General features: G+C 44.1%; 1 protein-coding gene across 3 annotated transcripts; it reads right to left on the bottom strand.

The window, feature by feature from the left end:
• Positions 1-967: 967 nt before the first annotated feature.
• cry1b (cryptochrome circadian regulator 1b) lies at positions 968-26,000 on the bottom strand. Of its 3 annotated transcripts, XM_078417091.1 has the most exons (12): positions 25,483-26,000; positions 21,544-21,652; positions 20,244-20,386; positions 19,036-19,220; positions 18,766-18,854; positions 15,961-16,101; positions 11,028-11,339; positions 6,637-6,788; positions 5,693-5,895; positions 2,972-3,067; positions 1,829-1,956; positions 968-1,550 (listed from the first exon to the last, which is right to left on the bottom strand). In XM_078417091.1, exons 1-11 carry the CDS (start codon positions 25,980-25,982, stop codon positions 1,853-1,855), a joined length of 2,034 nt encoding a protein of 677 aa, XP_078273217.1. In that variant the 5' UTR covers positions 25,983-26,000; the 3' UTR covers positions 968-1,550; positions 1,829-1,852. The 3 variants fall into 3 exon arrangements, 1 of the variants encoding a protein (XP_078273217.1); XR_013548647.1 differs by lacking the exon at positions 21,544-21,652 and having other exon boundaries at positions 1,650-1,956; positions 25,825-26,000; XR_013548646.1 differs by lacking the exon at positions 21,544-21,652 and having other exon boundaries at positions 1,650-1,956; positions 25,483-25,663.
• Between the last annotated feature and the right edge of the window lie 608 nt (positions 26,001-26,608).

Raw genomic sequence — 26,608 nt, 5'->3', positions numbered from 1 at the left:
TATGCTGTTGGTCCACCCTGTGCAGCCCCAGACGCAGTAGGGTGTGATGCACTATGTATTGTGACACATTCCTCCTGTGACCACCATTAAAAGTTTCTTGTGGCACAGTAGACCTTCTGTCGGTTCGGACCAGACGGGATAGCCTTCGTTGCTCTCGCGCATCGATGAGCCTTGGGTGCCCAACACCCTGTTGCCGGTTTGTGGTTTGTCTCTCCCACTGTCAGTAGGTACTCACCACTGCTGACCGGGAGCACGCCACAAGCCTTGCCGTTCCAGAGATGCTCTGACCCACTCGTCTGGCCATACTAATTTGGCCCTTGTCAAAGCCGCTCAAGTCTTTACTCCTGTCCATTTCTCCTGCATCCAATACATCAACTCTAAGAATTGACTGTTCACTTACTGCCTAATGTATCGTACTCCTTGACAGGTACCATTGTAACAAGATAATCAATGTTTTTCACTTTGCCTGTCAGTGGTCATAATGTTTTGGCTGATCCAAACTACTCACAGAATTTGTCTTTTCTGTAGTACAAAATTGAATACTCAAGCATCTAAATAATTAGTGCACGATTATTTTAAAATACTCATCTCTAACTTAGTGTGGTATCAAATATTTACAGAAACTCCGATCAATTATTTACAGTAAATATTAACAGTGCTTTCTGCCCCATCATTGCTAAATGTGCAAACATTTGCAGATGTATTTCCCAATCTTTAATTCTCCTGATTTGAGCTCAATAATTTCCTTTAAAAGAAATATTCCACGCCGGAGGAGAATATCCAGTTTATGCAATGTGTGTTAAAAGCCTCCCAATGGGATTCTTCCAAATGGATCCTTTCAATTTCTTGTTTCGTGACATACTGGAAGAACAAACACATGGGTTAGCAGCACATTGCGACCAAATGAATAATGAATTGAATAAATTTTATTAGCCAAGTATGTATACATACAAGGAATTTGCCTTGGTGCTTTGTTTGCAAGTAACAACATGACATACAGTAAACAAAGAGAACAAAACATTATAATTTACATAGAATGAAATAAAATACCAGAGCAAAAGGGGACTACAGAATTTTGGTTGTTGAGCAGATCCACTGCTCGTGGGGAAAAAGCTGTTTTTGTCTGGCTGTGGTGGCTTTGACAGTCCTGAGTCACCTTCCAGAGGGATGTGCTTCAAAGAGTTTGTGGCCAGGGTGAGAAGGGTCAGAGATGATCTTACCCGCTGGCTTCTTGGCCGTTGCAGTGTACAGTTCGTCAATGGGGGGGGAAGTTGCAGCTAATAACCTTCTCAGCTGATCGAACGATGCGCTGCAGCCTCTGAATGTCATGCTTGGTGGCTGAGCCAAACCAGACCATGATGGAGAAGGTGAGGACAGACTCTATGATGGCAGTATAAAACTGGACCATCATTGCCTGTGGCAGATGTGTTTTCTCAGCAGCTGCAGAAAGTGCATCCTCTATTGGGACTTTTTGTCTGTCGATTCGATGGTGGCCTCCCATTTAAGGTCCCTGGAAATGCTGGCTTTATCCTGCAGATATCTGTAAACAACTTTAAAAATATTAAATCCAGAGTTTTTATTTCTTTCACAACATCTGAAGATGCACTCTAACCAATTAAACCAATTTCTCCCTTAATTTTAAACCACACCTGGGTTGGAAATGTTTCATTGCATCTCGTAAATGCAAGACCTCTCACTCAGTCACGTTGAGCGTTGGAAGAAAGGATATACTGGGTAAACGTGAGCACCATCATGAAATGGAGTGTACGTAGAAACCAGCACAGACAGGAGGGGCAACGGCCACTGTGCTGCTCTAATAGTCACAAACCTTTTTCGATCAGAATGTCTTTACTTAGTTACTGCTCTGCCTCTGATATTTAAGCCCCATTCCTGACATTTCTTCTTCAGGATTGAACAGTGGTCCAGAGGTTATGATGCCCTCCAGGGTGTTTCTGCCTGAAATACAAAATCCACAATAAGATCAAGGTTCTCCCTAATGTACAAAACACCCCTCCATACCATGCAATATAAGTAATGGAATGCAGATCAAGCTGCAAGCCTGTCCAGGGAGGATATGTTTAAGTGTATGATTGTGCATTCCCAATGGAATACAACTTGCAGTCATCAGTACACAAAACGTACACTGTATGAAAGTGGCCAAGTTAGACACAAATTAATAGAGCAAAAGCAAAGTGCTGGAGTAACTCAGCACAACAGGCAACATATTTGGGGGACATGAATAGGTGACGTTTCGGCTAGGGTTTGGTAATGACAAAGGGTCCCAGCCTGAAATGTCACCTATCCATGTCCTTCACAGATGTTGCCTGACCTGCTGAGTTACTCCAGCATCCGCTGTTCCAGGTGTCAACTTCTCCATATCAGCGAGACCACGTGCAGGCTCGGCGATCGTTTCGCTCAACACCTCTGCTCAGTATGTCTTAATCTACCTGATCTCCCAGTGGCTCAGCACTTCAACTTCCCCTCCCATTCCCAATCTGACCTTTCTGTCCTGAGCTTCTCCCATTGTCAGAGTGAGGCCCAGCGCAAATTGGAGGAACAGCACCTCATATTTCGCTTGGGTAGTTTCCACCCCAGTGGTATGAACGTTGACCTCTAACTTCAGGTAGTCCCTGCTTTCCCTCACTATCCCCTCCCCCTTCCCAGTTCTTCCACCTAGTCTTCCTGTCTCCGACCACATTCTATCTTTGTCCCGCCCCCTCCCCTGACATCAGTCTGAAGGGTCTTGACTCGAAACGTCACCCATACCTTCTCTCCAGAGATGCTGCCTGACCCGCTGAGTTACTCCAACATTTTCTTTTGCCCAAGATTCCACAATCTGCAGTTACTTGTATCTAATGGTCTTTATAGGTCTTTACCTAATTGGGGGAATACTGTTGAGAAAAAGAGCATGCCAATATTTGCACACAAACTCAATCCAATCTTCAGTCACGCGAGAATGGGACCAACTCACCTGCTACATTACTGCATCCAGGTGAGCCCTCCGCTGCTGAATATTGCATTATGCCACCACTTCCACTGGGGTTAGAAGGTACTGAAGCTAGAAGACCTGGAAACAAGGTGAACATTCCTAAATAGAAGTTCATCATTTATTTTGATGAGGCAATCTAAAAGATATTACACAGTAGAGAAAAGATTTTTGTAACATGAATGTTATTTAAATAAGTGTGCATTGATGCAGAAGGCTGCATGTGGAATGGGCAGATTTTATGTTGTATATTTTACTAAGTTCTACCAATGAAGAAAATACAAAAATAGATAATTTCTGCCAAAATGTTTACTAGACATGGTTGAAATAGTCAGTACCTGTGTAAAATTGTGCTCCTGATAAGTGGTACATTACTGCCATTTCCCAATATAGCCTGGAGTTGACTTTACAGTTAAAACAGAGATGCTGCCCGACCCGCTGAGTTACTCCAGCATTTAGTGTCTTTTTATGTTAAAGGAGATTGTGAATACCCGGTGCTCCACCACCAATACACGAAGTATCCCTCTAGTTATAGATGCCAACCTAAGGAGGATCCATTTACTCAGAATCTTAGTCTGTTAACCCAGTGATCCATCCATGCGAGTGTATTTCTGCACATTCCACATACTCTGACAGTGTTTGTTAACCTCCTGCACGGAACCTGATTGAATACCATCTAAAAATCCAATCACACCACATCCTATAGGTTCCCCATCCACCCGATGAGAACCTATATATTTCTCAAACATTTCTCTTTTTGTTTCCTGTTCAAATTATTATTCCCCAAGTCTTTATCATAAATCCCTGCATTTTTCCTATGATTGATGTTGGGCTTATGGATACGTAGGTTCTCTTTTATTCTGTCTTCTACTTCCCACTGACCTTTCTGTACTTGGCCTCCTCCACTGTCAGAGGGAGGCCACACACAAATTGGAGGAACAGCACTTCATATTTAGCTTGGGCAGCTAACAACCCAGCGGCATGAATATTGATTTCTCTAACTTCAAGTAACCCTTGCATTCCCTCTCTCTCCTTCCCTCCCCTCTACCCTGGTCCTCTTGCACATTTCACCATTTGTATTCCTTCATTATCACCTCGTCCCCAGCCAACAATAGGCATTGTGGGCTCCACCTCTCCTAATCAATGCAGGCTCTGCTTTGCTCTGTACCTTCCCTTACCCCCAGTGTCCCCCTCCTCCCCAACTTAGTCTGATGAAGGGTCTTGACCCAAAACGTCACCTATTCCTTTTCTTCATAGATGCTGTCTGACCCGCTGAGTTACTCCAGCATTTTGTATGCTGGAGCATAGCGTAGGTGAGGGCGTGCAGCGTAGGTTCACTAGGTTAATTCCCGGAATGGCGGGACTGTCGTATGTTGAAAGGCTGGAGCAATTAGGCTTGCATACACTGGAATTTAGAAGGATGAGGGGGGATCTTATTGAAACATATAAGATAATTAGGGGATTGGACACATTAGAGGCAGGAAACATGTTCCCAATGTTGGGGGAGTCCAGAACAAGGGGCCACAGTTTAAGAATAAGGGGTAGGCCATTTAGAACGGAGATGAGGAAGAACTTTTTCAGTCAGAGAGTGGTGAAGGTGTGGAATTCTCTGCCTCAGAAGGCAGTGGAGGCCAGTTCGTTGGATGCTTTCAAGAGAGAGCTGGATAGAGCTCTTAAGGATAGCGGAGTGAGGGGGTATGGGGAGAAGGCAGGAACGGGGTACTGATTGAGAGTGATCAGCCATGATCGCATTGAATGGCGGTGCTGGCTCGAAGGGCTGAATGGCCTACTCCTGCACCTATTGTCTATTGTATCTATCTTCTTTCATATCCCAATGTGTACCAGACCCATAGTTCCCAGTATTTCTGGAGAAGATGGCTCACCATTACCTTCAAGCGGAATTAGTGGTGGACAATAAGCGCTTGTCTTTCCAACGATGCCCTTATATTAAAAATAAACAGAGAGCCTTTCAATACCTACCCTACAATGTGTCTGGAAGGGTCTTGACCAAAAACATTGCCCATTCCTTCTCTCCAGAGATGCTGCCTGTCCCGGTGTTACTCCAGCATTTTGTGTCTATCTTCAGTGTAAACTAGCATCCACAGTTCCTTCCTATAATGTGACAACCAGTTCAATTTTCTAATATGGTCAAGACATCAAATATCTCAGGTACCAAAATGCCACAAGGGTTCAGTAACACCTAGCTATTACTTCCACTCTATGGTTGAAGCTTGGCCTATGATAATCGTGTCAATTCGAAATAGGTTCAACCCTCGACCTCCAGCTGAAGTCTGACACTGGACCCATTGCAAGGCTGCAGACACATTTCACAGCCGCTCTCTACATTAGAGTCATAGTGTGGCCACAGACCCTTCAGCCCAACGTCCTCACCGACCAACATGTCCCAACTACACTGGTCCGACTTGCTTGTGTTTGGTTCATATCCCTCTAAATCTGTCCTCTCCATAAACAAAATGGATGTCCATATCCACAATCAGTTGAACAAATGCTAACAATGGTTTGGTCATATCAATATTTTGATATAAATCCACCAACTGTACCAATGATTCTATGAACCACTGCCTTGTCACCACTCTCCCCTCATAACTTACATCTGCTCGTTGCTCTGATATATTTACGTACATGAGGAATAGATCCATAAGGCTGCCAGATGTATTACTGCATCAAAAGTAATTGTGTCCTCACCAAGGCCTCGGTAACAGGAGAGTTGTTGATAGATTTGCCTCATTCGCTCAACATTCAGGCGGCTTGCTTCAGCATGGTGCACCATGGGCCTGGGATAGTCAACACCAATAATGCAATTGGCAGCTCTCTGAACGTCTTCTGGGGCATTCCAGGGGTCATAGATGTGTTTAGCAGGATAACCTTGCAGCACTGGCACGTATCGTCTGAAAAAGTGACAATCACAATCATCAGGAGACTCTCAGTATGTCAAAAGTGTGCAACTTGCAGAAAATAACATTTATTTAAAACACTTGATTAATTCCTGAAATGAACATTAAAACAAAATCTATTATTCACAATGATCATAAGTGTCTGCCTTTGAGATTGGCCATCAAATGTCTCTGTGCTCTGGGTCCATTAAGGAATGCTCGTTGTATAAACTGGATGCTTTTTCCTCACCAGGCTGTGTTCTGGTAGCAAACTGAATAATGCATAATAGAACAAGCCAACACACATGGTGGAGGGAGGCTTTGTTCAGTCACAGCTACAATTACATACGTAGAGTAGAAACAAATAATGGGAGAAACCACAAGCAGACAGCCTAGGGTGCATGTTAGAGGTGTGTTTTATCCATGATCATGTCCAAGGGAACTGAAAGTATACATAGAAGTAAATGGGGAACGGAAGAGTAGTGACCTGAGCAACTCCTCTTCCTCAGTCATTTCTGTCTGTGAGCTTTTTTTCACCAGTAAAGAATGCAGGATAATCTTGGAAACTGGTGGGCCACTGATAGGTTTGGTTTCGTAGGAGCAAGGGTGCTGCCATAGCAGATGGGGACCCAGTGTGACTGATATTGATGGGGCTATGAGGAGGACCAACAGTCTGCCAGGGAAACAAGGGGCATCCGCACAAAGTTTCCAGGAAACCCAGGATACAAATGACTTAAAACAGATAGTTTTACATACCTGATATAATCCCCATTTGGGTCAGTTCTACGCCCAAAACCTACAGGGCAGTAGCAATGAAAGAATTGCTGGAAGAACGAGCTACAAGACAGCCACATCCAATTCCCAGCATTGACACTCCAGTCAGCATCCAGTAACAATTCTTCAAACACCTGTAGAAACAGCACCAACAATTAAACCCAAAATACCACAATGCTCATTTCAGGAAAGTTGCTTGGAAGAAAAATACAAAAATCCACAGGTAGCTTCTAAAAGGAGATTCAATAAGATAGGCTCTAGATAGTCTTAAGGGCTTTAGCAGTTATTTTGGGCAGAGGTTCATCACCCATTCAGAGTATATTCAGGTGGAAAACTTAATTTCTATTACATCTTTCGTAAAAATTCAAAACATTCAAAAATACTTTTATTTAGGAAGCTTAATTTTCAAGGTGATAAACTTTACCAAATTAAATGATATTGCATAGGTTCAATGAAGCCACTTCCTAAAATGATATCAAGCTGAACAGGGGTGCAGTGCTGCTGGAGCTCACCGGAGCACCGCTCTGTCACCTCTGTAAAACACAGCCAAAATAATCAGCAGGATATTTAAACTAGCGGGGAATTTAACAGTGGCCGCTCCGGCACCAGTGACAGCTCCAGCACCTAAAACACTAGCACTGCAACACGGAGGATGAAGTATTTTACACTTGTGAGCTGGTGGGATGCAGGAAGAGAAATCAGCCAAAACAAAACAGGGTTTGACACTTGAAAGGTTGCTGGCAAAGTGGAGTTTGGGAGTTGTTGGATGGAAACAGGGCTGGCTAGGCTAGCCAGAACAGAGAGCGCAGCCATTCACCCTTGAATCAAGCTTGGAGATAAGCAACCAAGCTTGATTTTGCACACAAAATCGTTATGTTACTGTCCTCCAATCACTGCATTCACCTGAAGAAAAAAATCTGCTTTTGTTAGAACAACTTGCGATAGTTTGTTTACTCTGTAAATAAATATTTTCTGTGCTCAAAGATTTAACTGCTGTTAGTCACTTCCCCCCCCCTCTCCCCACCCCCAAGCTCCCCCTACCCACTCTTGTTCTAACTGACCAATTGACTCGGGTTACCAGGATCTGAATAAGTAAATCTCAACAGGATCTGGACTGCTTGAGAGATAATGGGTTACATTACAATATGCTAATAGAAAACATAGAAAAATAGGTGCAGGAGTAGGCCGTTCAGCCCATTGAGCCAGGACAGCCATTCAATAAGAGTTTGGCTGATCAGCCAAAATCAGTACCCCGTTCCTGCTTTTTCTTATATCCCTTGATTCCTTTTGCACCAAGAGCTAAATCTCTCTTGAAAACATCCAGTGAATTGGCCTCCACTGCATTCTGTGGCATAGAATTCCACAGATTCACAACTTTGAGTGAAAAAGTTTTTCCTCATTTCAGTCCTAAATAGCCTACCCCTAATTCTTAAACTGTGACCCCTGATTCTGGACTCCCCCAACAACGGGGCCATTTTTTCCTGCATCTAGCGTGTCTAATCCTTTAAGAATTTTATATGTTTCTATAAGATCCCCTCTCATCCTTCTAAATTCCAGTGAATACAAGCCCAGTCGACCCATTCTTTCATCATATGTCAGTCCCACCATCCCGGGAATTAACCTGGTAAACCTACGCTGCACTTCCTCAACGGCAATAATATCCTTCCTCAAATTAGGAGACCAAAATTGCACACAATACTCCAGGTACAGTCACACCAGTGTCCTATACAACTGCAGTAGGACCTCCTTGCTCCTATACTCAAATCCTCTCGCAATGAAGGCCAACATGCCATTAGCGTCTTCACTGCCTGGTGTACCTGAATGCTTACGTTCAGTGACTGATGTACAAGCACACCCAGGTCTCTCTGCACCTCCCCTTTTCCTAATCTGACACCATTCAGATAATAATCTGCCTTCCTGTTCTTGCCACCAAAGTGGTTACCTCACATTTATCCACATTATACTGCATCTGCCATGCATCTGCCCACTCACCCAACCTATCCAAGTCACCCTGCAGCCACATAGCATCCTCATTGCAGCTCACACTGCCACCCAGCTTTGTGTCATCTGCAAACTTGGAGATGTCACATTTAATTCCCTCGTCTAAATCGTTATATATTGTAATCAACTGGGGTTCCAGCACCGAGCCTTGCGGCACCCCACTAGTCACTGCCTGCCATTCCGAAAAGGACCCGTTAATTCCTACTCTTTGCTTCCTGTCTGCCAACCAGTTCTCTATCCATGTCAATAACCTACCCCCAATACCATGTGCTCTAATTTTGCACACTAATCTCTTGTGTACAACCTTAAAGACTTTTTGAAAGTCCAGATACACCACATCCACTTGCTCTCCCCTATCCATTCTACTTATTGCATCCTCAAATAATTCCAGAAGATTAGTCAAGCTTGATTTCCCCTTCATAAATCCATGCTGACTTTGACTGATCCTGTCACTTCTTTCCAAATGCGCCGCTATAACATCTTTAACAATCGACTCAAGCATCTTCGCCACTACCGATGTAAGGCTAACTGGTCTATAATTCCCTGTTTTCTCTCTCCCTTCTTTCGTAAAAAGTGGAGCTGCATTAGCTAACCTCCAGTCCAATGGAACTAATCTATAGTCGAGAGAACATTGGAAAATGATCACCAATGCATCCACAATTTCTAGGGCCACCTCTCGAGTACTCTGGGATGCAGACTATGAGGCCCTTGTGATTTATCTGCCTTCAGTCCCAACAGTTTACCTAATACCATTTCCTGACGAATTTGGATTCCCTTCAGTTCCTCCCTCCCACTGGATCCTCGGTCCCCTAGTATTTCTGGGAGATTGTTTGTGTCTTCCTTAGTGAAGGCAGAACCAAAGTACTCGTTTAACTATTCTGCCATTTCTTTGTTTCCCATTGCGGATGATACAAAGCTGGGTGGTAGTGTGAACTGTGAGGAAGATGATATGAGGTTGCAGGGTGACTTGGACAGGTTGTGTGAGTGGGCGGATGCATGGCAGATGCAGTTTAATGTGGGTAAGTGTGAGGTTATCCACTTTGGTGGCAAGAATAGGAAGGCAGAGTATTATCTGAATGGTGTCAAGTTAAGAACAGGGGATGTACAACGAGATCTGGGTGTCCTAGTGCATCAGTCACTGAAAGGAAGCATGCAGGTACAGCAGGCAGTGAAGAAAGCCAATGGAATGTTGGCCTTCATAAGAAGAGGAGTTGGGTATAGGAGCAAAGAGGTCCTTCTGCAGTTGTACAGGGCCCTAGTGAGACCGCACCTCCAAATTTGAGGAAGGATATTCTTGCTATTGAGGGCGTGCAGCGTAGGTTTACTTGGTTAATTCCCGGAATGGCGGGACTTTCATATGTTGAAAGACTGGAGCGACTAGGCTTGTATACACTGGAATTTAGAAGGATGAGAGGAGATCTTATCGAAACGTATAAGATTATTAAGGGGTTGGACACGTTAGAGGCAGTAAACAGGTTCCCAATGTTGGGGGAGTCCAGAACAAGGGGCCACAGTTTAAGAATAAGGGGTAGGCCATTTAGAACTGAGATGAGGAAAAACTTTTTCAGTCAGAGAGTTGTGAATCTGTGGAATTCTCTGCCTCAGAAGGCAGCGGAGGCCAATTCTCTGAATGCATTCAAGAGAGAGCTGGATAGAGCTCTTGGGGATAGTGGAGTCAGGGGGTATGGGGAGAAGGCAGGAACAGAGTACTGATTGAGAATGATCAGCCATGATCACATTGAATGGCGGTGCTGGCTTGAAGGGTCGAATGGCCTCCTCCTGCACCTATTGTCTATTGTCTATTATCTATTACAGTATAAATTCACCTGTCTCTAATTGTAAGGGACCTACATTTGTCTTCACTAATCTTTTCCTTTTTACATATCTAAAGAAGCTTTTGGAGTCAGTTTTTTTTACCCCGCAAGCATTCTCTCATGCTCTTTTCCCCCCTCTTAATTAACCCCTTTGTCCTCCTCTGTTGAGTTCTAAATTTCTTCTGGTTTGCTGCATCCTCTGGCCAATTTAAATGCCTTTTCCTTGGATTTAACACAATCCTTGATTTCCCTTGTTAGCCACAGTTGAGCCGCCTTCCCAGTTTTATTTATTCGCCGGACAGAAATGAACTATTTTTGGAGTTCATTCATGCAGTCTTTAAATCTTTGCCATTGCATCTCCACCGCCATAATTATATTATATTACCGCTATAAGCATAATTTGTCTATCCTAGCCATCCCGTTTCCATTCCAGGAAATCCTCCTCCTCAGGAAAGTTGGTATGTATTACAAGTCACTTCAGTTTATGGGTAACTTGCCACAAAATTAAATGTAATGCTAGATAAACAGAAGCTTAATCTTCACTAACTCCTCAGTCACCTTCATTCCTTCTTCCCAGCTAATCCAGAGGTCACCTCTCGTCAAGAAACAGGCCACTGCATGCCGGGCCAGGTGATGAATCCATCCTTCCTGGCGAAGCTGTGTCATTATAGCATCGATCCATGGAAATCCAGTCTTTCCTTCTGCCCACTTGGCCAAAGCCTCAGGATTCCGGTCCCACGGAATCTGAACACAGATGGGATTTCCCGCCATTTTATCGAACATGGGATTATTTGTTCCTGCTACGTAGAAGAATTCACGCCAAAAGAGTTGGCCATAAAGGGACAAAGGAGGAGAGATGTTTTTCTTCACCTGTTAAGGAAATAGATCTTTATGTATGCATATTATGAATGAACTAATAATTATTCACGATCAACCTCAGTTGATATCAACTGTACATGCAAGCAGATAAGAGAACAAAATTCCATTTACCTTTTACAGTACCACAGTTGCTCCCCGGAAACAAACTGATGTACACACATCTTACTCCCAACTGATAGGAAAACCACTCCTATCCGAGGTGAGATTGTTGTCTATGTCTTGCACATAATAATTGTTAATGGCACTTCTCTGATGGATATCAACTGGGTTTCAGACAAAGCAATGATGAGGGCAGTGCCTCACACTGGCTGTACATTTCCTCATCTCCCATACTAGTTAGTCAACACGTTAATATCATCCCACCATCCCAGATTATATTCTTTGTTCCATTAAGGAACTGGGTACCTCACTGACGACTTGGAATGCATTTCTGGCATTTCTTGGTCATGACATGGAGACATGTGTTGTTAATGCACTACTGTCCTGGGAACCCAGTGTGTGTCCTGCCCTCACCATAACAGTGTCTGGAGCCTAGTGGAGGGCTGAGCTCACCACTGACATTCCAGAGCAATGAAGCAGTTTAAGTAACCTTAGCACTGCATGCTCGATGTGGACTCAGGGCCCAATTGTAACAGGCAAGGACTGCATGGGCATGCTGGCGATGAGCAACAGCTGTCTAGGTGTCGACAGACTACCCAGATCTCATGGTCTCTCTCCTCACTGCTAGTAAAGCTGCCTAGCATCCCCAACATCAAGCTCAAGGGCCAGTGAAACTTCTAGCCAGGCGAGAACTGAGCCGGCGAACAAAGCGTCTATCATATCTAGCTGGAAGTGATGAGACAGTAAAATCCAGACAATCTGCCAACAAGGAGCAAAGGCAAGAGATTTGCCGATGATAGCATATTGAGCAAATACAAAATGCTGAAAGAATGCAGCGGGTCACCGTTCATTGCAGCAGAGAGCAGACATTTGCACCAAGTTCCCAGCCCAGCAGCGCACAACCCAACTGGATTCCTTTTACAAAGCATGGAGGAATGCATCTGCAAGTCTTCATTCTCTTGGACAAGAGCACTATAACGAATCAGTGCTCTGAAGGGTTGTCATAGGCAGGGCACCAATCCACTAAAGGCCTCCACAAGCACTAGAGCAGGTTATTTTGACTGAGTGACAGGACACAAAATAATGTGACACTCCATGAAAGTCATCAGATGAATCCAACTTGCACAAAATGCTTTCAGGTGTTTGTGAATTCTCCTTGGAATCAGCATATTTAACACCAAAAACATGGCCAGGAATACAAGAGTATGCAGGCTATTGTACAGCTTTATAGACAATAGACAATAGGTGCAGGAGTAGGCCATTCAGCCCTTCGAGCCAGCACCGCCATTCAATGCGATCATGGCTGATCATTCTCAATCAGTACCCCGTTCCTGCCTTCTCCCCATACCCCCTGACTCCGCTATCCTTAAGAGCTCTATCCAGCTCTCTCTTGAAAGCATCCAACGAACTGGCCTCCACTGCCTTCTGAGGCAGAGAATTCCACAGATTCACAACTCTCCGACTGAAAAAGTTCTTCCTCATCTCTGTTCTAAATGGCCTACCCCTTATTCTTAAACTGTGGCCCCTTGTTCTGGACTTCCCCAACATTGGGAACATGTTTCCTGCCTCTAATGTGTCCAATCCCCTAATTATCTTATATGTTTCAATAAGATCTCCCCTCATCCTTCTAAATTCCAGTGTATACAAGCCCAATCGCTCCAGCCTTTCAACATACGACAGTCCCGCCATTCCGGGAATTAACCTAGTGAACCTACGCTGCACGCCCTCCATAGCAAGAATATCCTTCCTCAAATTTGGAGACCAAAACTGCACACAGTACTCCAGGTGCGGTCTCACCAGGGCCCGGTACAACTGTAGAAGGACCTCTTTGCTCCTATACTCAACTCCTCTTGTTACGAAGGCCAACATTCCATTGGCTTTCTTCACGGCCTGCTGTACCTGCATGCTTCCTTTCATTGACTGATGCACTAGGACACCCAGATCTCGTTGAACTCCCCCTCCTCCTAACTTGACACCATTCAGATAATAATCTGCCTTTCTATTCTTACTTCCAAAGTGAATAACCTCACACTTATCTACATTAAACTGCATCTGCCATGTATCCGCCCACTCACACAACCTGTCCAAGTCACCCTGCAGCCTTATTGCATCTTCCTCACAATTCACACTACCCCCCCAGCTTAGTATCATCTGCAAATTTGCTAATGGTACTTTTAATCCCTTCGTCTAAGTCATTAATGTATATCGTAAATAGCTGGGGTCCCAGCACCGAACCTTGCGGTACCCCACTGGTCACTGCCTGCCATTCCGAAAGGGACCCATTTATCCCCACTCTTTGCTTTCTGTCTGTCAACCAATTTTCTATCCATGTCAGTACCCTACCCCCAATACCATGTGCCCTAATTTTGCCCACTAATCTCCTATGTGGGACCTTGTCGAAGGCTTTCTGAAAGTCGAGGTACACCACATCCACTGACTCTCCCCTGTCAATTTTCCTAGTTACATCCTCAAAAAATTCCAGTAGATTTGTCAAGCATGATTTCACTTTCGTAAATCCATGCTGACTCGGAATGATCCCGTTACTGCTATCCAAATGCTCAGCAATTTCGTCTTTTATAATTGACTCCAGCATCTTCCCCACCACTGATGTGAGACTAACTGGTCTATAATTACCCATTTTCTCTCTCCCTCCTTTCTTAAAAAGTGGGATAACATTTGCTATCCTCCAATCCACAGGAACTGATCCTGAATCTATAGAACATTGAAAAATGATCTCCAATGCTTCCACTATTTCTAGAGCCACCTCCTTAAGTACCCTGGGATGCAGACCATCAGGCCCTGGGGATTTATCAGCCTTCAGTCCCATCAGTCTACCCAAAACCATTTCCTGCCTAATGTGGATTTCCTTCAGTTCCTCCATCACCCTAGGTTCTCCGGCCCCTAGAACATTTGGGAGATTGTGTGTATCTTCCTCAGTGAAGACAGATCCAAAGTAACGGTTTAACTCGTCTGCCATTTCTTTGTTCCCCATAGTAAATTCCCCTGTTTCTGTCTTCAAGGGACCCACATTTGCCTTGACTATTTTTTTCCTCTTCATCATCATCATCATATATATACAGCCGGAAACAGGCCTTTTCGGCTCTCCAAGTCCGTGCCGCCCAGTGATCCCCGTACATTAACACTATCCTACACCCACTAGGGACAATTTTTACATTTTACCCAGCCAATTAACCTACATACCTGCACGTCTTTGGAGTGTGGGAGGAAACCGAAGATCTCGGAGAAAACCCACGCAGGTCACGGGAAGAACGTACAAACTCCTTACAGTGCAGCACCCGTAGTCAGGATCGAACCTGAGACTCCGGCGCTGCATTCGCTGTAAAGCAGCAACTCTACCGCTTCGCTACCGTGACGCCCAAAAACTCACGTACCTAAAAAAACTTTTGCTATCCTCCTTTATATTATTGGCTAGATTACCCTCGTACCTCATCTTTTCTCCCCGTTTTGCCTTTTTAGCTAACTTTTGTTGCTCTTTAAAAGAGTCCCAATCCTCTGTCTTCCCACTCTTCTTTGCTATGTTATACTTCCTCTCCTTAATTTTTATGCTGTCCCCGACTTCCCTCGTCAGCCACAGGTGTCTCTTACTCCCCTTAGAGTCTTTCCACCTCTTTGGAATAAATTGATCCTGCAACCTCTGCATTATTCCCAGGAATACCTGCCATTGCTGTTCTACCGTCTTCCCTGCTAGGGCCTCCTTCCAGTCAATTTTGGCCAGCTCCCGCATCATGCCTCTGTAATCCCCTTTGCTATACTGTCATACTGACACTTCCGATTTTCCCGTCTGCCTTTCCATTTGCAGAGTACAATGTGGTCAGGCCACAGATGGAGTAGTGTGTGCAGCTCCAGTCACCACAGTATAGGAAGGACATGATTGCACTGGAAGGGGGTGCACAGATAACTCACCAGGACGTTGCCTGGGATGGGACATCTCAATTATTAGAGAGGAGACAGATTGGGTTATTTTCTTTGTAGTAAAGGAAGTTGAATGGGTACCTGATAGCAGTAAACAAAACAAGGAGGCATAGACTGTGTAGATAGCAGGGAACAATTCCCTGCTGCAGAGGCGTTTCCAACCAGAAGATTGTGGTGAACAGTAAGAGGGGATCGAGGATGATTGAAATCTGGAATGCGTGTGTGTGAGTACTGGAGGGGGTGGGTACTCCCAACAGTTAACTATCTGCATAAGCATTGGAATCAAAGCATGGAAAGCTACAACCCGATGCTGGCAGATGAGTGGTTACGATTGGCTGCAAGGCCTGTTTGTCTGTGGCAGCTCTACACAACAATGAACATCACTGGGGGATGTCAGTCATTAGTAGTTTTGCACGAGTAGTAAACAAGCTGCTGGTGTGGAGGTAGTAAATATGGAAATCCACAGCAGTCTCACAAAATACAGTTGAAAGCCTGACCAACTGACTACATATGGTTCCAAATTATTCAGATTAAAACAGCACTGTTTTTTCATATTTCACAGTATCTTAGTCAACTGTACCTTTTTATACAACTCGGTGAGCTTAAAGTAAAAGAGACGACTTGACAAGCAACCAAATCGCAGGTATGGGCTTAGGCCTGTGCGGCTGGCGAGAAGTGATTTGGAGTTCATTCCTGGTCTTTCAAAATTTGCCACCCAGGCCTGGAAAAGACAAAAGTTGGAAAACTGTAAATATTTCTGTTGACTTATTTCTTTGTGGGTCAAATGGAAATGTACTTTATTCCCCAGCTCCAGCAATACCAGTAAAACACCTCTGAAGTTAAGCAACAGCAGGAGTACAATTGCACCCAAACATGGGTGGCACAGCGGTAGAGTTACTGCTTCATAGTGAGTACACCGCCGGAGACCCGGGTTCGATCCTGACTACAGGTGCTGTCTGTACGGAGCTTGTACTTTGTACATTCTCCCCGTGACCTGCGTGGGTTTTCTCCGAGATCATCGGTTTCCTCCCACACTCCAAAGAGGTACAGGTATGCAGGTCAATTGGCTTGGTAAATGTAAAGATTGTCCCTAGTGGGTATAGGATAGTGTTAATGTGCGGGGTCGCTGGTCGGCGTGGACCCGGTGGTCCGAAAGTGCCTGTTTCCGCGCTGTATCTCTAAACTAAACCAAAAGGAGTAGATCATCTCCCTCACTCTTCACTAAGACCATGGCTGATATTTCACAAGTGCCACTGTCCTTAACTAACCCCATTTCCTTTGATTTTCTTTATATCCAGGTAAATATTGATCTTAGTCTTGAACAATTTCAGAAGAAAGCCTTTCACTCTTACGGTGAAAAATATTCTTCAACAAAATTTTGAATGGACATCCCACTATTGTGAGACTATTGACAGCGTACAGGCCGTCTGTCCTTTTCGTATTTCCGTGTTATTTTTGGTGTGTTTAAAAAGTACGTGTTAATGTTCTCTGGTTTGTTTTATGTTGGGGGGGTCTTTTAGTTTAATTCAGAGATACAGTGCGGAACAAGGCCCTTCGGCCCACTGGGTCCGCGCCGCACATTAACACCATCCTACACCCACTAGGTACAATTTTTACGTTTACTAAGCCAATTAACATAGATCTGTACGTCTTTGGAGTGTGGGAGGAAACCGCACTCTGTACAGACAGCACCCGTACAGACAGTGGTCGGGATCGAACCCGGGTCTCCAGCGCTGCATTCGCTGTAAGGCAGCAACTCTACCGCTGTGCCACTGTGACCGTGGCCGGGTTGGGGGAAACTTTTTTTCAATGTCTTACCTTGTCGGAGATGCGATTGTTTTCCGGATCGTATTTCCGGTCGCTCTGCGGCCTAACATCGTGGAGCTGGAGGCTTTGCTCGGGACTGACTTTGAGCCTTATCGTGGGGCTTGGACTTACCATTGGGGCCGATTCCTTGCCTGGGATCGACGCTCCAACCGTGGCCTGTGGACTTTAACATCAAGGAGCTCGCAGTCTCGGGTTGAGACAGACGTCGAGAAGCTCCAAAAGTCGCATGACATTCGACTAGCCCCGACCCGGGGTAGATCGCCCGGTGCGGGGGAGCTGTGATTTCCCCCTGTTGCAGGAGCTTGATCACCCCGACGAGGAAGGCCTGCCGCTGGCTACGGGAATAACATCGTCCCATCAACGGAAGGTTAGAGGCTCCTGACCGCTGGAGCAGAAAGATGGGAGAGATTGAACTTTTTTTCGCCTTCCATCACAGTGAGGAATATGGAGGAGTCACTGCAGTGGATGTTTATGTTAAAATGTATTTTGTATGTTCTGTTGCTTTTTATTGGTATAATGGTATGGCAAATGAAATTCCTCATATGTTGCAAAACATACTTAAGTGTGGCTAATTAAGTGTGATTATGATTTCTGGATTCTAAGTCAATCAAGAGACGAGGGAATAGTGGAGCAGGTTTGAAGAGCCCAGAGGCCTACTCCTGCTCTATGTAGAATGTTCATATCAATGGATGCAGTATTTTCCCCACCTCCAATATCAGGCTAATCAGTCTGTAGTTCCTTCTTTTCTGTCTCTCTCCTTTCTTAAATAATGGGCTTTCTTTTGTTCTGATCTGTGGGATCCATTGTAAACACTTTGGAATTCTCAAAGATAATATCAGTGCATCCATTTTCTCCATCACCAACTCTTTCAAAAGATCATCAGCTCAGGGAGGGTTCCATTAATTCCCCCAATGCTCCCTTTTAAATACTTTAATTTCTTCCAGCACTCTTCTTCTACACTAGTTGTTTTTGATCATTCCCAGGAGGATAGGCTGTTGCATTTAATGAAGAATTACACTATGCGTGTTTATTTTCTCCTATTTGAGTTGATAAAAGTCACACATTAAGTTTTTCTAATCTTTTTCTTTTCCTTTTTATATATTTGTGAACATTGAATTTATCTGTAGAATTTACAATGCAATTTCACTCAAAGATGGGGAGATCTGAAAAAGTTAATTTCCAGCAACATACCCATCCCTCAATACTAGGTTTCGAGAATGTGCCTTAATCTAATAAATGGATACGATACAGGTTCCTTCTCTCCTGAGATGCTGCCTGACCTGCTGAGTTACTCCAGCATTTTGTGAATAAATACAGGTTCACCAATGTATTGCTGGAGTATCCATCCTTTACCCACTACTTCTTCAGTGCATACACAACAGTCAGCTATGTTAGTGATTCAAAACAATACTCCCGTCAAAAAATCGGTCAAATATACTCCGCAATCAAGACCAATGGGTTTCCAATTATACTCACTCCAAACAGATATGAGCATTCTCTTTTGCTCAAAGTTTGGATTGATTTTCTTGTGTTCTTTTTATACATGATGGCATCTTACTTTTCTCTCTAAATGTCTTTCCAATCTTGCAAGAGCTTCTGTTTCACCACCTGGCCACATTGCTGAAGGAAGACATTCTGTATTGAAGCCTAGGAATGATTAAAAATAAAACGCTGCTTTAGAAGAGCAATCATGAAGTCTGGCACTGCAGCAATGTCTGCCTCGACAAACAAGATAAAAACACATATTTAACTTTTATAGTTTAATTTAAATTCTTTGGACAATGTGAGTGACCCAAGTTCAGTTTTGTAATAATTTTTGGATTCTTACCCAATTCTTCCAATGAAGGGACTCCAAACCTGTCGCCGTGGTCATCGAGGACAGGCATTGTACATCTTCCCATGATCTCACTGGTGATCATTTTTGTAGGCATTTCTACAGGCCCCATCTGGCTTATAAGCTTCTGGAAATGCTTATACGTTAGAGGTGGCTGTCCACCATTTTTTTCTATGATCCTGATAATGAAAGCAAGTTCAAATTAATGAATAGATGTGACAGATCTAGAATAATTGTATGGATGGCTGCTTTGTAATACTTCGTCAAGCACAGAGAGTAATTATTCAAATATTTTTTTAATCAAATGTATCATTTAAATTTATATCTGCTGCTATAATCATAAAAATAATTATATGATTAGAAAACATAGGCATAATACGTTTAACACCAAAGCAATCAACATGTTATTTTAATGTTCATCTGAATATTCATCTTATCTATAAAGATCACCATGCTTGGTAGAGAAGTGAGAAGGCTAATTTGACCTACAGCCCAATTGTTAAAAAACAGCAACATTTACGATACAAGGAATAACAGATGTTAGAATCTTGCAGAGAACACAAAGTACTGGAGCAACTCAGTGGGTAAGGCAGCATCTCTGGAGGACATGGATAGGTGAACTTTCAGGCTATATAACATTGCTGCCATTTCCCCATTTCTACTACCAAAAGCTTCAAGGAGCAAAACAATTTTTTCAGCAGTAGGCAGTGTTAGGCACACATTACATACTGCAAGTTCACTATGAAAATAACTGCAGATGCTGGTACAAATCGAAGGTATCACAAAATGCTGGAGTAACTCAGCAGGTCAGGCAGCATCTCAGGAGAGAAGGAATGGTTGACGTTTCGGGTCGAGACCCTGCTTCAGACTGTAAGTTCACTACATCATTGAGAAATTGAAGCTGACAATGTGAATGATATACCAATTGATAAACGCAGCGTACAATAATTATTTAGAACTAGGACAAGGGTTGGAAGAGAGTTATGACTCACACCTTAATATTTGACACAGTTACACAATCAATGTTCAACGTGTGCTGGCATTGGAATAAGGCCACCACTGACATTCTACCACCCAAAATACTTGATTCCTTTAATATTCAGAAATATATTGATCGCTGCTTTGAATGGAAACACGAGAATAGCGTGTTTTAGTAAGAACTATTTTCATTTCAAGCTCATGAATGCAATTTAGACACTTACATGTCCATATCATACAAAGTGTGTGAAATCCGCACTATCACTTCCACGCCTGCCTCAGTGGCCAGCTTCTTGATAACCGCGTCTCGCTTCTTGCTGAAAGGCTCAGAGTCATATTCAAAAGAAAGACGAGAGATATTCCATTCCTAGAGTAGAGGGAAAGAATGATCAAAACTCATTCTCGCATTTCTTGAAACAATTATATTTTCCTAGGTTTAGGAATTGATGTCCTTAAATGATAGAAGATGCCAATGGACAAGATAGAGTGCAGCTACAATTCCCACACATGATCGCTATTGTGAGGGGATGCACAGAAGAGACTCACAAGATCCTCTGGCTGCTGCAGCACACCCATCAATCAAATGCACACTTGAAAAACTTGCATTGGTTCATGAACAAGCTGTATTGAAGTTGGTCCCAACTCTCAAAGCTGGACTGTTCAGTGGCCAACTGACCTAACAGCAAAAGTAATCGTCAGTTCCAAGAAATATCTCGGCAAAACAATGAAATAACATTTGCCGAAAGTTTTTCAGAAACAATGTAATATGATGTGCATTCACAGTCAAGGTGTACCCATTGTATTAACAATAGGGGCGGTACGGTGGTGCAGCAGTAGAGTTGTTGGCTGAGCGCTAGAAATCCAGGTTCGATCCTGTCTACGTGTGCTGTATGTACGGAGTTTGTACGTTCTTTCCATGACTTGTGTGGGTTCTCTGGTTTTCTCCCACACTCCAAAGATGTACAGATTTGTAGGTTAATTGGTTAGTAAAATTATAAATGGTCCCCAGTGCATGTAAGATAGTGTTAGTGTGCGGGGCTCAGTGGGCCGAAGGGCCTGTTTCCGCGCCATCTCTAAACTAAACAATACTGTAATAATGATAAATTATACACAATATACAATAGATTTATTTCACAACCACCTCCATGACAGGTGATACCAATTTATACAAACCAATGGTTTTATTTCAAGCTTTAATATTGGCATGCGCATCTCAACATTCTTTGGGCATTATGCTTCAGATTCATCCTACATTAGTTTTGTTGGCAGTGCATGCAAGCTTCCCCAGTTCATTTAAAGGTAATCATTCAGAGCTGTGATATTGAAGCCTCTGCATAGATTGCATGTGTTTTGGTCAATTTCAGTTGTCTAAAACAGCAGCGTCAAATTTCTCTGGATCCAGCCAAGATTATTAGGTAACACAGTACCGATATATCTTTGAGAAATGGAGAAAAGGATATATATTGTCCAATCTCAGTAAATCCAGTCCTTTTATGCCATGAAATCTATGTAAAAATTACACACCTTGAACAATCTGGGAAAGACATCAGCTGGCTGCCCACGTATGACAAATAGGCGGGAGTTTAACTTCCGCAGATTTGTGTCAAGATCCTCAAGGCATTGTAGCAAGAACCTGAGTGCCAAGATTAAAGATGAACAGCAGTCAATTCAAAACATTCCAATAATGACGCAGGGAACTTCCTCGTATTTGAAACAAGTTCATTCTCCTTCCTTATTCAACCTGTTCCCAATTGAAATAACTCTTGCCTCCATGGTTCTGTGACCAACCTTACATTTCCAACAACTACACATAGAAAGTTCCCATAAATTGCTCAATACATTCCAAAGTTTGAAAAGAGGCGCCTTTAGAGATCATGGATTTTCAGGTTATTTTCTTCAAAGGTTGTTAGAATTGTTCCTGTGGGTTGGAAATGCAATCCCATTATTTAAGAGGGAAACAACGTATTAGAGTAATACAGTGGTAGGAATCGGCTGGAATCTACAAGAAGAATATAGCACAGGAACTGCAGGCAGCAGGGATTAGTTTAATTAGGCATCATGTTCAGCACAGACATGGTTGGTAGAAGGGCTTATTCTATGTAACTCTTTAAGAATAGGCAGATGAAGCAGAGCCAACAAGGAATTATGGAATGTTTGAATATTCTGGAGTTCCGAGGAAATGACTAGCAGAATACATTAGGGGAACCAGTGGATGTGAAATATTTGGATTTTGCGGCATTTGATAAGATTATACACAGACAATTGGGTGTTATGCACCAGTGTGAATTGAAAATTACTTTATGGCTATAAAGAGCAGAAATAAACAGATTCTTAGGGGATAGGCTGTCTCGTGGGACACGCAGTGGCTGGATGCATGTTTGCATAATTTACATTGACGATATAGCCTGTGGGAAAATTGTCCCATTTTCAAGTTGCCAGGACGCGAGAGTGTGAGCTATAGGGAGAGGTTGAGTAGGCTGGGTCTCTATTCCTTGGAACACAGGAGGATGAGGGGTGATCTTATAGAAGAGTCCAAAATCATGAGAGGAATAGGGTAGATGCACAGAGTCTCTTGCCCAGAGTAGGGGAATCAAGGACCAGAGGACATAGGTTCAAGGTGATGGGGAAAAGATTTAATTGGAATTCGAGGGGCAACATTTTCACACCAAGGATGGTGGGTGTGTGGCACAAGCTGCCAGAGGAGGTAGTTGAGAATGGAACTATCCTATCATTTAAGAAACAGTTAGACACGTGTATGGATGGGACAGGCTTGGAGGGGTATGGACCAAGTGCAGGCAGGTCCGACTCGTGTCGCGGGGACATTGTTGGCCGGTGTGGACAAGTTGGGCTGAAGGGCCTGTTTCCACACTGTATCACTCTATGACTCTAAGGCTTCTGATGTTATAGAACTTGGTGGGATTGTTAGTAGAGAGGAGGATGTAGAGCAGTGTCAAGGGAAGTAGACATGCTGGGTGATGGGTTAAAATATGCAGACAATAATTGTCCAGTTATCTACTTTAGTACACATAATAGGATATAGCATTTGTTAAATGGTGTGGGACTGGGCAGTGTTGATATTCACAAGGGCTTGTATGTTTTCGTACATGGGCTTGTATGTTTTCGTACATAGTCAATGAATGCCAGAAGTAGCAGGAGATTAAGAGGACAAATGCTATGCAAAATAATTTCCCCACCCCCAATGTTACAGCCAAAAAGTCATCCTTTTGCCTCCACTCTACATTCTTCCAATGCTCTGATTTCTTGTTGAATAATTAGGCCAGCAGAGCCTACACAGGCACAATGGGAGAACAGCCCAATGTGCTGAGTCAGTCTGATTAACAGCCCTGTTGTGAGTGACCATTACATTAGCTGTTCCTTTTACAGTTTGAGATGTTGACATCAATGTGCACTCAGGAATGGGGTTGCACCATCGCTGTTATATAAGCTCACAGCACATGTAACAGAAGACAGACCACAGAGCCACTGCCCAGCCCCAAGGAGCAGGAACACAAAGAAAAATCCTAGAGATGCCAGAAAACTGAAATGAAAACAGGAAATGCTAGGAATTCAAGTTAGGTAGCTGTAGAGAAGTGTGAAACAGAATTCATGTTAAGAAAAGGGGACGTACAACATGATCTGGGTGTCTTAGTGCATCAGTCACTGAAAGGAAGCATGCAGGTACAGCAGGCAGTGAAGAAAGCCAATGGAATGTTGGCATTCATAACGAGAGGAGTTGAGAAGAGGAGCAAAGAGGTCCTTCTGCAGTTGTACAGGGCCCTAGTGAGACCGCACCTGGAGTACTGTGTGCAGTTTTGGTCTCCAAATTTGAGGAAGGATATTCTTGCTATTGAGGGCGTGCAGCGTAGGTTTACTAGGTTAATTCCCGGAATGGCGGGACTGCCATATGTTGAAAGACTAGAGCGACTAGGTTTGTATACACTGGAATTTAGAAGGATGAGAGGGGATCTTATCGAAACGTATAAGATTATTAAGGGGTTGGACATGTTAGAGGCAGGAAACATGTTCCCAATGTTGGGGGAGTCCAGAACCAGGGGCCACAGTTTAAGAATAAGGGGTAGGCCATTTAGAACAGAGATGAGGAAAAACTTTTTTAGTCAAAGAGTTGTGAATCTGTGGAATTCTCTGCCTCAGAGGGCTGTGGAGGCCAATTCTCTGAATACATTCAAGAGAGAGCTAGATAGACCTCTTAAGGATAGCGGAGTCAGGGGGTATGGGGCGAAAGCAGCAACGGGGTACTGATTGAGAATGATCAGCCATGATCACATTGAATGGCGGTGCTGGCTCGAAGGGCCAAATGGCCCACTCCTGCACCTATCGTCTATTGTCTATTGTCAATCATCTCATTAGATGTTGAGACAGTTAGCAGCAAGTATTATAGCAAAGACATACAATGACTTTAAATATGACAGAGAGAAGTTTCATCTTTCAAATGATTCAAGGATTGGGGCAACAGGTTGAATATGTGACAGCTTGGTTAGTTAATTGGTCACATAAATTGTCCCAGCGTGTAAGTGGGGGGCATTTAAGGATTGTGAGAATTATGGAAAATTAGTAGAAAATGGATCATAACTAAATATAGAAAGAGACGAATTGGTGCATGATATATATGGAGGAAAAGCTAAGGATACCTTCCAGCTGCAGAAACCTTCCAGATTTGGAAGTGAATGCCTTAACAGATCGGATTTTAAACTTAAAAACAGAGAAAAGGGTGATTTGGTTGTAGGATTGGGAGACAAAACTCCTGCACAAGCGGCCATTTGACTCACTGCCTTTATGCCCGTAGAAAGAGCTACTAGCCTTTCCGCACTAACTTCACAGCAGTTTAAGTAAAGACCCGAGAACATTTTAAACGTGGTGAGGTGTTCTGCCTTCTGGCAGTCATTTCCAGACTCCAACAGCGTCCAGGAAAATGCAGCACCCCACCCTCCAATCATTTGAATTTATGCCCCCTGATTTACTAAAAGACCGTCTCCGTTTACTCAGGTGTTCATACAAAATGTTTTATATAAACGTTCGAAGGTATTTATTCACAAAATGCTGGAGTAACTCAGCAGGTCAGGCAGCATCCCAGGAGAGAAGGAATGGGTAACGTTTCGGGTCGAGACCCTTCTTCAGACCCGAAACGTCACCCATTCCTTCTCTCCTGAGATGCTGCCTGACCTGCTGAGTTACTCCAGCATTTTGTGAATAAATACCTTCGATTTGTACCAGCATCTGCAGTTATTTTCTTATATAAATGTTCATTTGATGGGTCAGACGACGTCTGTGGAGCGAGAAAAGGCGGATAATTTGTAGCCGTGCGCTTTTGTTCCAGGTTGCCAGCATCCACGGAAGTTTTGATTGTCACAATTTCACATATTTAAAAAGTCTTCCCTTCACCTCGGCTTCAAAGGAAAGCCGAGCCGTGCAATAATAAACAAGCACCAATCATGCACTACTTACCTGGTGTTCACAATACTCCCCCGCGATTCTCTGCATAGTGGGGATACATGGCGAGGGTTTGACGGAGGGAGCTGGGGCCAAGAATGCCGGTGTTGTGGGTGGTGGAGAGCGGACAGGGGTGGGGTACGGCCCGGGCCGGGGGAGAGCGGCTTGGGCCGGCGGTGAGATGGAGCGGCTGGGGCCGGGACGAGGTGGGAGAGAGCGGTTCGGGCCGGGCCGGAGCAGGTGGGAGGGGGGAGCCCTCGGGCCGGGAGAGAGCGGCTTGAGCCGGGGCCCGTCTCCATGGTAACTAACGCGATGGCGCGGAGACCGGTCCTGCCCGCGGCCTGCACCTGCACCCACCCCCAGCGGTTGATGGCCATGTTGGAGGCGCCCGCGAACCACGGGTCCACGACGTAGACGCAGCGGATGGTGTCGACACCCCGCACCGACTCCAGCAGCGCTGGGTTGTCGTGCAAACGGAGACCTTTGCGGAACCAGTGGATGGAGTTGATGCCCATGGTCAAGTGCAAGGAACAACCGCTCCAACCAACACTTGCCGAGCACAAGCGCGGCCCCGCCTCCACACACGGACACGCTTACACACACGCCCACGCCCACATGTATGGCCCCGCCCACATGTGTGGCCCCGCCCACACACACGGCCCCACAACCCAGCCTCCGGACTGCAGGTGACCTCATCGAGCGCTAGCTCATAGGAACATAGAAAAATAGGAACTGGACTGCTTGAGAGATAGTGGGTTAAATTAAAATTGATTTAACAAAGCAACATCATTGTCCAAGATTTTTTGAAATCTTTTTTTTACAGCATTGAACCTTAATCCAACAAATTTCCCACAGGAGTGGCGCCAATCTTTAGAATTAATGGGAAATTAACTGTTCAACCTGCAGCGATCTACACTTCAGAATGAAGCCTCTTGAGCAACCGGACTGCAGTAGACAGACAGTGAAGAAAACAATCTTTTAGACTAACTCAGCTGACCAGGCAGCATCTCTGGGGCACAGAGTGTTTGGGACAGGCAAATGAAAGGTGGATGAAATGTGTAGGAAGGAACTGCAGATGTTGCTTTACACCGAAGATAGACACAAAATGGCAGATGCAGTATCATGTGGATAAATGTGAGAT

This window comes from Rhinoraja longicauda, chromosome 20, assembly GCF_053455715.1.
Source record: "Rhinoraja longicauda isolate Sanriku21f chromosome 20, sRhiLon1.1, whole genome shotgun sequence".
Classification (NCBI taxonomy): Eukaryota; Metazoa; Chordata; class Chondrichthyes; order Rajiformes; family Arhynchobatidae; genus Rhinoraja; species Rhinoraja longicauda.
The sequence above is the reverse complement of the archived record's forward strand: the minus strand, read 5'-3'. Positions and strand labels throughout refer to the sequence as shown.